Source organism: Camelus ferus, chromosome 10 (genome assembly GCF_009834535.1).
Source record: "Camelus ferus isolate YT-003-E chromosome 10, BCGSAC_Cfer_1.0, whole genome shotgun sequence".
In the NCBI taxonomy this organism is placed as follows: domain Eukaryota; kingdom Metazoa; phylum Chordata; class Mammalia; order Artiodactyla; family Camelidae; genus Camelus; species Camelus ferus.
The window spans coordinates 19,220,765-19,236,997 of NC_045705.1; the positions used below are offsets into that span (position 1 = coordinate 19,220,765).

At 33.1% G+C, this 16,233-nt stretch overlaps 1 protein-coding gene across 1 annotated transcript in view; it reads left to right on the forward strand.

Moving 5' to 3' along the window:
* Positions 1-16,233, forward strand: part of ELP4 (elongator acetyltransferase complex subunit 4) — a 209,770-nt gene that overhangs the window by 92,013 nt on the left and 101,524 nt on the right. Inside the window, exons 8-9 of the mRNA XM_032488404.1 lie at positions 2,147-2,255; positions 5,240-5,346. Coding sequence (XP_032344295.1) covers positions 2,147-2,255; positions 5,240-5,346 — 216 coding nt within the window. The remainder of the gene's footprint in view (positions 1-2,146; positions 2,256-5,239; positions 5,347-16,233) is intronic.

Below are 16,233 nucleotides of genomic sequence, written 5' to 3' on the forward strand. Positions count from 1 at the left end.
TGCTTATATACCAATAGAATGGAAGACTAACTCCCTCCTTAAATCTTACAATTTCTATTATTCATATAATTGAGAAAGCCCTAGTTTATATCACTGAAATCCTGAATAGTTGAGTTCTAGCAAAAATTGACTTCTATAATTTTAGGTTCAGATATTTAGATACAAAGGCTTAGTCTTCTATTTATAGATAAAAGGAAATCTGACCTTTTTGATTAAGAAATATTGTCAGTAGCCTTTATAAGTGCTTGTTCATCTGAGGTCCATGCCAGGAGTACTCTTCCCAGTTGAGTTTATCCTAAAAATGAAATGATAAGAGTCTGCTGGTTGTTATCTAAGATTCTTCTTAATGGGAGAACCACATGGTTATTCTTCATCTCCCACTTGTTCTCACCCTCTACACCCAACTCAGCCATACCCCACCCCCACCTCAACATTGTTCAGTACTCAGCACAATGAATCATTTTCAAGTTGACTCATTGTGAACTGTCTCCCAGCTGTTGGAATGTCTGGCAGACATTTTTGTTTGGGTGAAGAATAACTGGCTGTAACCCAACCTGGATGAGTTTGATAAAATGGTCTTTGGCTAAAGAAATATTGAGAGGAGCGTGTTTATGGCCTCTGAAACCCCTGTTACTCCTGGAGTAGGACCATCCCCTGTGGCATAGAACTGAAAGTAAGGAATCAATCTGGATTATTTTCTCACCACTGAATGAAAAATTGCTTTGGAAAAAAAAATAGGCATTTTCAAATCATGTTTGTTTTTCTTTACTTGGTGCCCACGTGATTTAAAATATTAAAGACAATTAATGACAATTATTTTTACTGGCTCCTTTTAAGAGCCTTTCAAAGGCTGAAACATTCTTTTTATAACACACATTTCTACTTACGGAGGAGTTTCAAAACTGCCCTGGATGTGAGTTAACCAGTCATCTCAGCGTAATGCTTAGTGACAGAGGTTACTGTGTATTTCAGACCAAGTCAAGTAACATTGACCAGTCTACCTATATTTTTCATTCTTACTCAATCTTTAAAAGAGGACTTCAGAAACAGAGGAATACTAGTGAGCTCAATAGTCAGTCACATTCTCAGAAAGTGAACTTACTGATTGTATTTGGATTTTCCTTAACAGGGGATACAGCATCAGACTGTAAATTTTCTTGACAGTCTCATTTTCCCATCCTTTTTTAAAGATTAGTTTTAAAATGGTAGACATTACCAATGTCTAAATCAGGAGTTTCAAAATTATAAAATTTTATAAATTTTTTCAACTTATCTAAATCTTCAGATCAAACATTTTTCTAAGATGTTATAGCATATAAAAGAGTTTTCTGACCTACACCCTGTCAGGGGTTGTAAGGAATACTCAATTTTTATTAAATAAAATTCAAGAAAACCTACAGGGTATTAAGTGATTATATTTTTAATGATTATGAAACCTGGATATTTTAGAACTTTGGCTACTTAAAGTATGATATTTTTTATAATGTACTGTTCAGCCATATTTTTGGTTCAGGTTCAGTTGTGTTGGGAAGGAAAGGGTAGGCTACTAGTCTAGTGCTAGTCATCTACCATCTTTTCTTTGCCTTTATTGTTATCCCAGAGCCAAAAAGCAGCATCTGGAAAGAGAACAGGAGACTCCAAAGCTAGCCATCCTGCAGCCTCTTAGCTGGCCTCTTCCATGTTTCTGATCTGATGCAGAGGACCTCAGCTGTTACAGGGCTGGGACCTAGTCCCAGTTGAGAGATGATAATGGGACCTTGCCTCACACGTTACACCATACTACATATTGCTTCTGAATCCTGATGTTTGTCTGATTTTCCAATGGACAGTGGGTAAAGTAATTTGAAAAATAAGTGTATGAAGATAAAGGTAGCCTTGCCCCTTAAGAGAAAAACTTTCTGTAAAAACTAAGACATGACCCCTTCACTCTTCAGATTAGAATAGGGTACCTATATGGGTTGGAATTCTCAATTAAGGGCATATTTTTGCATCCAGTTTTCCGCCTGTCGTAGCTTTAACTTTTCAGTTATTTCTCTATGTTGATGGTCTATCTTCTCTACAATTTGTCACTGAGATGGCGTAATGGCATTGTCTAGACGGCATACTTTTAAATTTAACATGAGTGTTTTGTTTCCTTGTTTTACAGAATAAAGCAATTATTGCTCGTGTTAGAAACTTGTCAGATATAGTAGTTGGTCTGGAATCATTTATTGGCTCTGAGAAAGAAACCAACCCATTATATAAGGATTTTCATGGTAAGCAGCACCTTCATAATGAGAAGAGCATGTTCTGGTTGCCTGGAAGAATCTTATTCAGTCATAGTATCTGTTGTCACATAGCATGGATTTTATTGTATAATGTATCTGTTAAATGTTTTTCCTTCCTGGCCAATCTTTAGTGGCAGCTTGTCACCAGACTACATTAAGATTACACACTATAGTAACTATTTGAAAGATGTCAAACCCAAGTACTAAAGCATGGCTCAGTCAGATGTACATTTTGCCAGAGTGGCCTAAAGTTGCTGTGAACTCATTCATACTTATCAACCGTGTTAGAAATAAATATTATATTACTTCTAATAATAATAGCTAAGTATAGTGGTTTATACTTTACAAAGCTTAGCTGTATGATAAATAAAATTCACATTGTATCATATTTTAAAAGTCCTAGTCAATCACATTTTCAGAAAATGGACATCTTTTATTATATTTGGACTTTGCCCATTTTGTTGTTAGAATTATTAGCAAATTTTAAAATATTGCCACTGTAGTATGAACACAGATCAGTTAACCAGACATTTTACTTGTATTTTTTGAAGACTTTAACAGTATTTTAGTCATTTGGTTAATTTAGGGATTTTTTAAAATAAAAGTTCCTACATAGAACTGTTGCAATAGGATAAGTTTAGTAGTTATGCGTATCTTAGCTCTGAACGAATATAGATTGTGGTGAATAATAAACTTTTACTTATTTGCTTATTCTGAGTAAATATTAATTATGGATATCATTTTTGTGGAACTGCTATACTTCTATGGAAACCTCTAGTCTGCAGACTGAAGCTTATTTGAAGCCTGCTACAAGATTCTGTAAGAGTGTGATTGTAGGACTATGGTGATTTCTAAAGTGTACCAAAAAAAAATTATAAAATACTTATGTGATACCCTCCAGTGCTTTGAAGAGTTGGCATAAGACCTTTAAAAAAAATAGTAAAACAGCATGATCTAACAATCAAGTATTTTTTAGAAAGGTAGAAAATAGAAGCTGTGAACACAAGCTTCATAAAATAATTTGCCTCATGCTCATTGCATAAGTGTGCATGTGGTATATGCCCAGAATAACCCTACATATAATTCATTTAATATATTATTGTTGCTTTGATAGAAAGAGCTATTAAGATTATACTATTTTTTTTCTTTTTCTAAAATTTGTGTCGACATATAATTGACATATAGCATCGTGTTCATTTTAGGTGTACAACATAATGATCTGATATATGTATATATTAAGAAATTATTGCCATAATTTAATTGATATCCATCACCACACAGTTACAATTTTTTTTTCTATTGGTGAGAACGTTTAAGATTTACTCTCTTAGCAACTTTCAAATACACAATACAGAATTATTAACCAGAGTCACCATGCTGTACATTACGTCTCCAGGACTTATGTATCTTATAACCGGATAAACTATTTCTTTAATTTATTATTTGCATTTTCTTTTAAAACAACCCAAGTTAATCATTACCTTTATAAACTATGAGTATCATTTGTTAGTATTATGACCTTATACAGGTAGTAAAATTCTATTTTATATTCTAAAAGCATATTATTTTGATTAAAACATTTCAAGGGGTAAAAAACTATGATTTTTTTGTGCTGAAATCTCTGGATTGATAAATTTATTTCCCACAGATTAGTGGGTGGTTCCGATGACCAGTAAAGTTTCTGTTAATAAGAAGGGCCTGATGAATCACTGACGCACTCTATAAGGCCTCCTGCTTTAAATAGCTAAACAAGCATCGCAAGGTTAAAATGAGAAACATGCAAATGAAAGTATGGTATGATTACTTCTACTATATTTTTCTAAATAGCTCTGTATGAGATATTTTTAATTTGTATGTGCAAGCTGTCTTCTTAATAACACCTTTTACATTTTCTTAAGTTTAAAAATTAAGTCAGATATTTTAGTGAATTATTTTTGAAGAGGCTATTTCGAAAGGTACTTGGAGGTTGACCCTTTTAAGCTAACAAATAGTAATACACTTCTAAGCATCCAAACACACACACACACACACACACACACACACACACACACACACACACACACAAACTATATACTAGAGAAACAATCTGTAAATAAGATTTATCTAATTTGTTCACATCTCGATTTGCCTTCTTCCCCCTTGTTGAGGGATCAAATGTCTTTGGGATGGCGATTTTTAATATGGGCTGAGTCAGGCAGAGAAACACACTGAAGAATCTTCCATGTCTTCATCTGTGGCAGATGACCCCTAGTTTAGTCAGAAACTGCATTAAGCTGCACAAAAGCCATCCAGTGCCCTTGTCAGAAAAAATTAGCAAGTGTTTCTACTGACAAGAGGCCAAAGCTCACGGTTTACCTAGCACTGTTACAAAGCTTATAACAGCTACATAAAGGTCTAACGTGCCGCAGAAATGAGTGTCTTGGGATGGCATAGGGGTTAATGTTTGATCCCAGAGTGTGCTCTGAAATGTAGTTTTCTTCAATGGTTTGTTCAAGTCATTAATAAGGTACAAAATGAAATACTTTTCATTAGTGCTTCACTGGTTATCAGTAACGCGTAAGCCTTGTTTTGCTGGCTGCTTACTGGTGCATTTAATAAAATAAAGATCACTCAGTGGTGCCGTGGGCAGCATGCAAGGTGATAGCCATATTTGCTTACTGTAAATACAAGAGAAAATCACACACAAACCGGCTGTAGTTTTGACAAGTATTAAGATCCCTCTTTACATCTGTACTTCTGTACCAAAGTGCAATTAGTTTTCCTTGCACAAGGATTTCTGTTTATCTTATTCTGCTTGATTACTTGAGTATAATCACACCATTTGCTTCACTGCTTCTGGTAGTAAGCTCCAGTTTTAAAAGGGGGAGGATGCTTGTGTGTAAATTTACGGAATTCTGCTGTAAGACTCTTTAATTTATGCATCCAGTGACAGCGTTTTTTTAATGTTTTTATTCTGATTTCCTTTCCACAAGGTTTGATTCATATACGGCAGATTCCTCGGCTTAATAACTTGATTTGTGATGTATCAGATGTCAAAGACTTAGCTTTTAAATTAAAAAGGAAGCTATTCACCATTGAGGTAAGAGAGAATTTTTATGTTTTAGTTCACAGTCTTAAGGTAAATAATACCTCTTTCTATTTTTTATTTTACTTTAATGAAATTCTTAAGAGAGATTTCATGCTAAATATTTTTAAGTTCCTTTGGTGTAATAGAATAATTTTTTTTAACTATCCCTTTTTGTCTTTTATTTTAATGGTATATCGTTAGAGTATGGCAAAAATGAGTTTGTCTTAAATGTCTGTTAAAAGTAAGCTCCAAACTTATGTGATAAGTATGATGTGCATATGTCCAAGGCTTTCAAAAGCATATTTAATTAAATGTTAATGAGCTGTGCTTATTTCTGCATGGTATGCGAATGCTACCCACAATTGTGTATGGTTAAGAAAAGAAGACCCTTATCTACATTCTAAAAACAGTTTTCTTCACTATCAGTGCAATCACCTTATTGCTTTCAGTGCTGAATGAAACAAAGTATAATTTATATCAGTGCCTTTAAGTAAATTTTTTACAAAAACTTATTTTTTTGTGTGACCTTTATGCCAGCAATAGTGACAGAAAGTAGAAATACAAAAGATTTATTTCCACTTAATCTTGCTAAAGAGCAAATGAACATAGCACTATTAAGTAATTAAAGTTGATGTATTTATTAACAAAATAAATGCTAGGAGAGAGATGGCATTTGGGTGATGTGATAGTTATCAGTATAGTCGGTGCAATTTTTTTTTAACAAAGACATAAAACAGCCAAGCAGCCTTGACAAACCATTTTGTTTAATCTCTTTTCAAATGAAAAGCTCTTAAGCAGGCCACTTGTCTTAACTGCTTGAAACCATAAAAAGAGAGAATTGCCACCAATAAATTAGCATATTTTTAACTTCATCACCAAATGATGGTCAATGTGGCTTGGCACTGCTTTGGTGTTTGGGACTTCACCCTTAAGTGACCACTCTGGCCCTTTTTTGACCCTCTGGCCTCTTTAGCTGGCCACTTGATAAGATAACTTAATGGTTCTCTCTCTTTTTCTCTTTCCCTTCACATTTGCAAGTAGCACTAACCTATAAATCATTGTAAGGGCCCTATCCAGTGACAAATTAATGTGCCCTCCTCCTAATTAATGGTCATCAATGTCCTTAATTATCTAATCCTATTGAGAGCAGTTAATAGTTAATCAGGCAGCCAGTTCTTCAAGCAGGTCATCTCTGCAGGAGTGTTAGAAGTTTCTCATCTGGGGAGACTCCCTTCAAAAGCCACTTAAAGCCAAAAGAAGGAGAGTGTAGAAATAGTGATTCTTGAGCTAATTTGCCGTAGTTCTCAAAAGGAACCATTGAAATGGAACCCAACACTGTTAATTGTTCAAACATTGTTTCAGTTTTCCTAATAAAATATTGAGCAATGTACCATAATATTGCTTAAAACTCTTAGAGGAATAAAGTTATAGTTGTTAGCATCACAAGGAAGGCAGACCTTGTCATTTTCTTTTAAGCTGAATTTATGTATTAAATAAAAGATATAGGATTTTTTTCCTCCATTTGGCACCTTTCTCCCTAGATGATTATTCTCACAACCAGGTCTAAGATATCATGTCTATCACCATACAAATGAAGCAAGGAGATTTTCTAGTGAAAACCATAGTGCACGCAGAAAAGAAGGTAGCACAGTGGTGTGTGTTTATTCTCTCTCTCTCTCTCTCTCTCTCACACACACACACACACACACACACAGGGTCCTATTTTGGGGGTGAGGCTGTAGAAATAAAGGACTTACGTCATGTCAAGTGGGAGCTTTCCTTTAATGGGGACTCCATTTTCCAGTGAGGCTGATGGAAGAGCTAGGTTTCTGTTCCATTTCCTCTCTTCTTCCCACTATTCTTAACTAAGAGAACCATTATAATTGATCACCCTATGGCTTGGAAGCAGTATTTGAATGCAAAACACAAGGAGCTGGTTTTTATTTTTAAAAAAAAAAATTAATATTTAATTTGATCAATCCTTTACCTTTTTGGCTTATAACCTAATCAGTACTTTAAATAATGTATATGTGTAGAAATAGTAGGTGAAACATATTCTAAATAACTCATTTACTTATGCCATAACATTCAATTTGGTGATTAGAAGAAATATAAATTAATCAAACCTAACAGAAATACATATACGTATAATTATAAAAGGATAAAATCATGTAATTGACAAAAGATAAGTGCTTTAAATATACCGTTGCATATTATAAAATGCATATTGAAACCAAGAGCAAGTCTCTGGTGATATGTTATGGACACTGGAAACAAGAGGATTCCTTTATCTATCAAGTGGCATTGTTTCAATATGCACAACAAATAAATGTTTTTTAAAACTGTCCTAATATTTAAAAAAGAATAAAATGTGCACTATACTAGTCTATATAAAGTCTGAAGCTATAATATACCAAACATTGAATCTGTCTTACATTCAGAATGGAAAGGTGGTTTAGCAGATAAAGCAGAAATAACTTTTCTGATTCCATGCGGGTAGATTTGTTACATGTTGGACCTTACTGTGAGTCTCATGGTCTCAAAAGGTGGCATGGTCGAAAACAAGGGGCAAAAGAAACAAGCAAAACCCCTCATCTCTATTTTTAGCCACCCTTTTCTTTGCGTTATTAAATCATTGCCCTTTTAACGTATGAAAACTGAGTATGTTTTTCCTAATAGCCGTGTAGGACCTCTAAAGTAGAGGTAGTCTCTAATTTCTTTGAGTAGTCTCCTATTTCTTCGAGTGCTTTGGAGAAGGCAAAAGAATATTTGTTCCTTCTCGGAGTGTCTATTGGTATTGTCCAGATTCAAGTAGAAGTATTTATCTAATCACAGTAAATTTGTACCGATCCCTAGTATTCCTCAATTACAAAGCTGTATAAATTAGCCACTCTACAAAAGCCATAAAGAATCATATCTGCAATAATGACAATAAAATTCTGGCATATAGCCTGAGTAAGTAACACAGAAGCTTCAGAGTTGATTCTGTATGGCTTCAAGTTGAAAGAAATGGCTTTTCAATTCTTTGAAAGTTGATAATCCTTGTAAACTATACATAGTTTCTTTATCATGTTTTATTAATCATAATATACTACTTATTTCTTGATCTTACCATGTAACTTCCTTTCAGTCGTAACAAGCATTTATTAAGTCTTTATTGGGTCCCAGGTACTATATTGGCTTATTTATGTTTTCTTTATAGTGATTAAATAGTTTTATAACAAAATACATTCTTAAGGTATAATAATAGATTCAGTAGACAGAAACTATGTCTTTTTCATCTTTGTGTTTATCCCAGAACTCAGAGTCATAGACTTAGTAAACATAAAATCTTCGATGAAATATATGTAGTGTAAATAAATTATGGAGTTTGAAGAATAGTCAAAATACTACAGCTGTAAATATTACATAAATTCCACTGGTCAAGTGACCTATAAACTCTGCCTTCTCAGTTAAGTCCTATACGATGCATAATTAGGTTATATAGCTTCACTTCCAAGCTGAAATAACTACTTAGATTTGTATTATTTTCAGTTTCTGTAACTTTTGCTCCTGTAATTTGAGATCATCATTAACCAGTTTTTCCTTTATATTAGTGATTATGATGTAATTATAACATATAAGAGATTTGGTAGGATTTGAAATATGGCTGTGTTTAATTTAATGACATCATAAGAGCAGCATTTTTACTTGCATTTAATATTATTGTGCTGTTTTGACTTTGTATTATTTAGCTTGATCATATCTTAACATTCTGGTAATCTAGTTTTCTAATATAAATGATAATAATGTGTTATTACATTAGGTACAAACTCTATTAAAGTTATTACAAACAGGATTTCTGCTTTGGTGTTGGAATAGTTTTCCAGCTCTAAGATTCAGTGTTTCCGTGTTCAAGTTAGAAAGTATTATTGCTGAGGTATATTGAGATCTATGAAAGACATTCACTTGTTTACTGCAAATTTTCAGTATAAGAATAAACAACACTTAGGTAGGCTTTAATTGGTCCAAAAATACTGATTATCATAAATATTATACCTGTGTGGGTCTTGTACACTAAATGAATATTGAGAGTTTAGAAAATCAAAGTAAATCAAGTTTGCTCAAGGTTGTCTTGCCATACTTTGCCTAATTCAGAATACAGGACCTCAGTATCTCTCTCATCGCCAAGAACTTTTTCTCACTGGATCAACCAGTATTTATAAACTATTATTTTTATGCACCTAGTAGATTAATTCTTAAGTATTAAGACCAGAACAGTAAATGCCATTGGTACAAATTAGCTTTGTAATAATGCTACAGTATACTAGATGTCATTCAGTAGAATTATTTGATATTTTTACATATAGGAAAAGCATAAACTTTTGCAAACTACAAGTGGGTCAATCAATGACAGTGTTGGACAATTTAGAGTTTTGCATGATATTTTTGGTCATAGGTTTTCATACTTTCATCCTTTTTTTAATAGCCTTTCTAGTTTTTAAATGAGAAGTAGAAAGGTGACTGTGTTTACTATACCTAGAGGTAAAGGGAAGGGATAGTTATTTATCAGTTCACAGTTACGTCACTAAAATAAAATACTGGAAACATAAATATCTGAATAGGAGTATTGTTAAGTTGTAGTATCATGAATCATATAGTCCACATATAGCTTTTCTGGTCACAGTGCCCTCCACAAATATTGGTTGATATTTCAATTCCCAGATATACTGCAGTTAGCAAAAGAGAACCAAAGTGGAACATCAGCATCTATTCATATAGATAAAAGCATTTGTCAAAAGTAAACCCAAATTAATATTCTTTAACAACAGAAATGTCATTTTCTGCTGTTCACATTTTAATATATTAATTATATTACCATCCCTGTCTCTACACTTCAGTTCCCCAGTCTTGTAGACGTGCAGTAATGTCATAGAGGTTTCACGGAATCTCCAGAAGCGGGGTTACTACTATGCTCTATGTATTTCACATGTCATAGTGAGCCTATCAAAAGTGCATACCACCTTAAAGGGAACACAGTTTTGAGACTCTGTCTAATCCTATTTCTTCCCACTTTGGAATCTTAATTAGAAGAGATAAGGGGAAAAAAAAAACATCATTTAACTAAATTATTGTCCTGAATCTGTAGCAAAAGGTATAATCCGCAATTGGGCCAATTAGTGAACCCCATAGTTAGCTGTGCTGCAGCGAACAATTTGATTAGATCTGACACCATCCTGGTTCCCACTGTTGTTTTGCCAGGTATGATGGTCAGACTTCAAAGAGCTTGAGGCATCAGCAGGGCAAGGTTTGGAGGCCAGCTTAGGTCCGGTTGTTAATCTCTCTGCTAAAACCACAGCAGCTCTCACACAAAACAAGCTTACACGACACAATCATGCGGTATTAAAGTTAGGGTTGAGTCATGCCAATTTGCCTTTGATTTTTTGATGATTGACCAAAGATGGCTACATGACTAGACACATGCTAAAAGTATACTGATTAGGTAAGTTCCCAAAATATTTGAAGTATTTTTTAACTTCCTATATAAATGTTGTGAAAGCTTATTCTCTTTGATCAAACTTCCAAAGTAATAGTACTGTATTAGGGGGGAAAATGAATATTTCTTATTGGCAGCCTGAATCCCAAACTTTTCACTTATGCTTCATAAAAATTTGTCTTTACATTAATAATTCCTTAAGGAAAATGTAAAAGGAAATTGTCTGTAAGTGGTAAGCTTTTTAAAAATCTATTAAGCACATTGAAAGAAAAAAACATTTTTCCCTGAGTCATTTATGTTCACTGACAATTTTTCTGAAATTTCTTTATAATTATTTTCTGCTTAAATGTTGAGTAAAGTGCCCTTCCAGGACATGATTGCATAAGTGTTCTTTTCTCTGCATTCTGATTTGTTGGAATATTGCAGTGATAGTGACATGTTTCCATTCTGAGAAAAGCCTAAGGCTGCTTTAGTATTATTCCAAATGATTGAAGCTGCCATCTTGCTGACTTTCCCTTAGGCAGCGTAAGGCCTGTTTGCTTTTGTGTTCATTTTGCATGCTTCCTGTGAGTTTGGCTGGCAGAACATCATTGCTTCATTTGGCAAGGAAAAGTAAATTCATGTTTGGCTCTTACGTATCTTCAAGTTTCTGTATGGTCAGCAACACCTAGGTTATTAAACTTCTAATTCATTACATCAAATAAATTCTATTTCTTTGAGAGGTATTTTTGAATACTTTATGACACCTTGACTGTGTGTGAATCATTTTTATATAAAAATGATCATTATATAAATTGAACTTAAGGTCTAGTGGGGAGGGTAATAGCTCAGTGGTAGAGTGCCTGCTTAGCATGCACAAGGTCCTGGGTTCAATCCCCAGTACCTCCATTAAAAAAAAAAATTAAACTGAAGGTCTAATATTTCACATTGCACTATTTTTTATACTAATTTGTACTACATTTTACTTAGGAAATTTAAGGAAAGCTTATAATTTTTTTTGAAATATATTTTTTGAAGTATTACAATGTTGTGTCAGTTTCTGGTGTACAGCACAATACTTCAGTCATATAGGAACATACATATATTTGTTGTCATATTGTTTTTAACTGTAAGTTACTACAAGATATTGAATATAGTTCCCTGTTCTATCCAGTATAAACTTGCTGTTTATCTATTTTATATATAGTACTTCTTATCTGCAAATCTCAAATTCCCAGTTTAGCCCTTCTCCTCACCCTTCCATCCCTGGTAACCGTAAGTCTGTTTTCTATGTCTCTCAGTCTGTTTCCATTTTGTAAATAAATCTGTCCTTTTTTTTTTAGATCCCACATATAAGTGGTATCGTATGGTATTTTTCTTTCTCAGAAAGCCTATATTTGAATAGCAAGATAGTTGCAAAAAGCAAAAGTCAAATACTTAAAATCTTGCCAAATAGTCTTCAGTCCATGAGTCTCTCCTAAAGATTTTGTGGTACCCATAGTGTAGTAATCTCACCTTTGAGACCAGGGTGATACAGATTTAGCATTCGCCTGAGGGTGCAAAGAGAAAAAAATCCTTTCTCCTCCTTCCTAAATTTTGCAGATACAAACATTTCTGTATGTGTTCTATGATATGGCTCCAAGATTACATTGCAATACTTCAAGGATTCTTTTAAGCCTTTATAGAACTGCTATAGCAGAATTACCCAGTTTACATGTTACTCCCTGAAACACTTCCTCCCACAATGTGTTATTTATAGTGTTTAAGGGAGATTGAAAAAGAGAAAACAAAAAATGATGACAAATCATGGCTGTCCCATTTCATCAGCTAAATGCATTTTTGAGTTCCTGGAAGGTAAGAAAGGTAAGAACATATATTTTACTAATAACATCCTCCAAGGTACTTGGAAGAGTAAGAAATACATAGCAGAGCTTGATAAATATGGCTTTGTGATCAATATAATTAGCTTTGGGGATACCTGTATACTGAAAACATCTTTAGTCCTTCTTCAGTGCCTTTTCACAGCAAATGTCCATAATGTTCATTCCTCCAATCCTTTTATGGCTTTTTTTTTGTCATTGGATTATAGATCAGATATCTTAGTCTCCTTCTTAGAGAAATCTTCCCTAAGTGGACTATCTTAAGTGTTCACTCAGTACCCTCTATGGTGCACCCTGTTGTAATTCTCAGTGTAACACTTACATGTTACTGCAGTTGTTGATCAGTTAAATTGTGTATTTTGCAGCCTTACTCAACCTTACCTACTGTCAGCTTCGCAAGAATAGGGACATACTCTCTCTTGTTTGCAGCTGAATCCTGAGCATGTACAATAGGCATTGCATAAATATTTGTGAAATTCTTAAGATATTATTTTTTAAAGTAATTTGTGTATATCATAACTTTCTTTAAAAACAGATATTGAGTATCTCATTTGTTCTAGGCATCGTTTTAGGTGCTTTCCCGTACATGACCATATTTAATCCTTATTTGATCCTCCCAGGAATCCTTGCCATAGGTATTATTACACGTTTTAATAAGAAAATATAAGGAGTTATATAACCATCTGAAAGTCATAGAGCTGTGGTTGTAGACAGGGCTAAATTCACATCTTCTGACTCCATGTGCAGAATCACACTGGAAAGTTAACATGTTCAGGAGCTCTGCTAGTTATTATTAATTACAAAAATTGAAAGTTTAATTGAGTGGGCCCCGAGACTACTACATGTGCTTTAAAGGCATTACCTCATAGATCTCACAGTGCCATATACCATTATTACCTACACTTCACAAATGAGGAAACCTAAGGTTCAGAGAGATCAAGCCACTTAACTTACCCAAAGTCTCAGAGTTAATAACTGACAGATATGACACTTAAATTCGTCTGTTTTATTCCAAAGCCTGTGCTCTTAACCACTAACTACTCGCCACACCCCAAGATGTACTGCCATCTCATCTTCAGTACATAAGCCAGAAAGCCTCTGCCTCAATAAAAAAGAACACCTTAAAAGAAGTCAGTATGTATGTCAGTGTATACATATATGTATGGGTATACACAAGTATGTGTGTACGTATGTATGTATACATGCATATTTATATATAATCTTTAAACCTTCAAGTTAAAAATTCTTTTGTTCCTAGCAGGCATTTCTAGTCTATTTTCATAAAATACATTATAAAACTCAGATTAGATTTATCATAGCTTCTCCCTTATATAATATTTTGCTACTTGTGTGTATGTATATAATGTTATATACATACACACATTAGGGTGGCAAGATTGTTCTTTCCTTATTTGATACTTATTTCTGGCATACGGTAGGTGTTTTCAATAGAAAAGTTATTTTGTAAAAAAAATACAAAGCCATTTTATAAAACACTATTCACTTTTGTGGGAATTTCTAGATCTTAGCTACATAAGGGAGAGTATTCTATACAAAGAAATCTGGTTCCCTTATTCCAGTCAACTATACTGATATGGTTCAAAAGATCCCAAACTTAATTATAGCATATTATTATTGTAATCATTTAAGTTCTACATTGAGGTACCTTTTTCCATTAGGGAATAATTGACATCATTCAGGTACTTTTGCAAATATTAATTTGTTCATAGATAATTACCATGTTTTATATTATATTTTATATCTTTCCAAATTATTTTAATGTATCATCTTTGGAGCATCAAAAACTATCCTGAAATAATTAAGATGTATACTACTTATAATATAGTAAGAGCTTACCCAATACAATTTTTCAAAAAAATTTTTGAAAAATCTCTAATTTCTAATTTTGCCTCTGCTTTTATTACAACCGGTTCTAATATAGATATGATCCATTCGTACTAAAACCTATTTTTTTCTATTAGAGATGTTTTATTTATTGGAAATTCTTTGAATACCATCTTTAAGCAAAATTAAAGAAATCTTATGGTCACAAAATATTTTCCTCTTTTACAGATTAATATTATTTTTAGAGTTTCCTACAGTTTAATAATAAGAAATTGTGTTCCTCATTAAGGAAATATGAGATCAAATATAAATTATTCGTTTTTAAAAGGTAGGATTTGGGGGACCATAATAAATAATTAAGAGAAACTGGGGTGTAATGTGAATGCCTTTGGCCACACAACTAGTAAAGCAGTTCTCTTATTTAAGTGGAAATTAAAATTTTGTCGCAGTTATTATTGTCATGACTCTTGTGCCACAGTGGACATTTCCTAGAGTAGCCAGTGCAGGTTCTTTGTATCTGGTACAGTGAAGTTCACTGAACTGTTTTGTCAGGTGCTGTCAAGTCAACCCACCATTGTTGTAGCAAATCAGATGAAATCATTTTGGCATGAGCCTTCCAGAAATAAGATACCCAATATGAAGGGCTTAATGAAATTGAGTATTTGGTTGCAACTTTTTGTAAGAATGTCAAAAATATATTGCAGTCATTCCCATATTTCTGAGTAAATCAGTTGAAACATCTGACCCTATCCTCTATTGAAGATTTTGTTTTAAATATCATTACCTAATATAAATAACACTTGGAATGTATTTAGTATGTTTTGTTAGGTATAAACATTTCAAATTAGTAAAAATTTTAATTGTATAGTCATTCAGTTAAAAGAGAGAAGAGGTATCTTTTACTAAAAATTAATATTTTGTTTTAAAATGAAGCTAGTATCAAGTTTAACTATTTTTATTTTCAAAGGCTATTATTTTAAAAAAAAGTTGTATTTGTTTAGATTTTAAGAACTTAATGAATTGTTTATGAATGTTCTAAATGTTTAATTCTTGTATGATTAGAAAAATAGCTTGTCTTTATGATCAGTAGTTATTTAAAGGCATTATTTTAGTGTAGACTTAGTTAAATGCCTCAAACCTTTTTATTTACATATTTTGATGAGGAGCTTTTTTTGGTTGATATTCTTGCTCAATAACCTAAGAAATATTTTACCAACTTACACTGTAGCTATGGTGTAGCACTGAAAAAGCTTTTAACAAAAGCCTCTTGGTGCAATTAAAGGTCACTTGTACATATTGTAATAGGCTGCTCATTTACAAGATCTTTGTGAAGGGTCAGTGCTATAGCATGAAATGGATTGCCCTTGTTGAGCCTGTAAATAATGAGTCAACTTACCTTGTATTCAGTGGGCAAAGGAAAAAACTAACACAATACTAGTTTATTAATATTTTTGCAAACAATTGCTAAAATGTTGAGCAAAACCAAACGCACTAGTGCTTTATTCTTGACATAATTATAGAAAATTATTAGAACATGTAACTACAGTTTTTAAAGAAAACTGTGCACACACACACACTTTTTTTTTGTTTGATTAAATATATGGATCATGTCCTGATACAGAAAAACACAGCACAGTGGTAGTGTTCAAATGGCCTTTACCATAAAGCTAACTTGTTTCAAAATGGCTAAGAATGCATACTCCATTTTTTCTGTATTGA